This window comes from Aptenodytes forsteri, unplaced genomic scaffold, assembly GCF_000699145.1.
Source record: "Aptenodytes forsteri isolate BGI_AS27 unplaced genomic scaffold, ASM69914v1 Scaffold687, whole genome shotgun sequence".
In the NCBI taxonomy this organism is placed as follows: Eukaryota; Metazoa; Chordata; class Aves; order Sphenisciformes; family Spheniscidae; genus Aptenodytes; species Aptenodytes forsteri.
Genome location: NW_008794708.1, coordinates 310,501 through 311,971, shown reverse-complemented (window position 1 = coordinate 311,971; position 1,471 = coordinate 310,501). Strand labels below are relative to the sequence as shown.

The 1,471-nt window shown below is 60.7% G+C and overlaps 1 protein-coding gene across 1 annotated transcript in view; it reads left to right on the top strand.

Moving 5' to 3' along the window:
• ILVBL (ilvB acetolactate synthase like) overlaps positions 1–1,471 on the top strand; it is an 8,168-nt gene that overhangs the window by 2,818 nt on the left and 3,879 nt on the right. Inside the window, exons 9-10 of the mRNA XM_019470595.1 lie at positions 728–825; positions 1,363–1,465. Coding sequence (XP_019326140.1) covers positions 728–825; positions 1,363–1,465 — 201 coding nt within the window. The remainder of the gene's footprint in view (positions 1–727; positions 826–1,362; positions 1,466–1,471) is intronic.

The following is a 1,471-nucleotide window of genomic DNA, read 5'->3' as shown; positions in this document are numbered from 1 at the left end:
GACAGGGTGGGATGGGTTTGGGATCGGCTGAGGTGGGTTTTGGGGGGACTGGGATGGGTTTGGGGGCTGGCTGAGGCAGGTTTGGGGTACGGCAGAGCTGGGTTTTGGGGTTAAATCAGCTGGTTTCGGGGCTCAGCTGAGCCAGTTCTGGGGCTAAGCTGGGCTGATTTTAGGGCTCAGTTGAGCCAGTTTTGGGGCTCTGCTGAGCTGGGTTTTGAGGCCCGACTAAGCTGGTTTTGGGGCTCAGCTGAGCCAGTTTTTGGGGCTGACTGAGCCAGTTTTGGGGCTCGGCAGAGCTGATTTTTGGGGATCGGCTGAGCCAGTTTGGAAGCTCAGCTGGGCTGGTATTGGGGCTCAGCTGGGCTGGTTTTTGGGGCTGACTGAGCCAGTTTTGGGGCTCAGTGGAGCCGGTTTTGGGGATTAGTTGAGCCAGTTTTGGGACTCAGCTGAGCTGGTTTTTGGGGATAACTGAGCCGGTTTTGGGGCCCAACTGGCCTGGTTTTGGGACCCAACTGAGCTGGTTTTGGGGCTCAGGTGAGCCAATTTTGGGGTTCGACAGGGTTTTGGGGCTAACCCTGCCAGGTTTGGTGCCCAACCGAGCCGGTTTTGGGGCTGACTGAGCTAGTTTTTGGTGCCCAAATAGGGCTGATTTGGGGGCTGACTGAGCTGGTTTTTGATGCCCGACCGAGCCGGTTTTGGGGCTGATCGAGGCGGTTTTGGGTCACAGGTGCAACGGTGCGTGGAGCTGGTGAGCCGGGCCACGAAGCCGCTGGTGCTGGTGGGCAGCCAGGCCATGCTGCCGCCCACGCCGGCCGAGGAGCTGCGGTGAGACGCTTCGGGGACGGGTGAACTGGTTTGGGGACAGGTGAACCGGTCCGGGGACGGTGGAGCCAATTTGGGGGCTGCTGAGCCGGTTTGGGGATGGATGAACCGGTTTGGGGACAGTTGAGCCGTGTTTGGGGACGGATCAGCCAATTTGGGGTCTGGTGAGATGGTTTGGGGACGGCTGAGCTGGCTTTGGGGACAGATCAGCCAATTTGGGGTCAGACGAGGCGGTGTGGGGACAGATGAGTGGGTTTGGGGTCAGATGAGCTGCTTTGGGGATGGATCAGCCAGTTTGGGGACAGGTGAGTAGGTTTAGGGACGGCTGAGCCGTTTTGGGGATGGATCAGCCACTTTGGGGACAGATAAGCTAGATTTGGGCCTGACTGAGCGAGTTTTTGGGCTCAGCTGAGCCAATTTTTGGGGCTCTGACCGAGCCAGTTTTGGGGCCCTGACCGAGCTGGTTTTGGGGCCAAACCGAGCTGTTTTGGGGCCCAACCGAGCTGTTTTTGGTGCATGCTGACGCCCGCCTACCCACAGCGCGGCGCTGGAGGCCCTGGGCATTCCCTGCTACCTGGGGGGTGCGGCGCGGGGGCTTCTCCCCCCCGGCAGCCCCCTCCTCCTGCGCCAGAACCGCCGCGACGCCCTC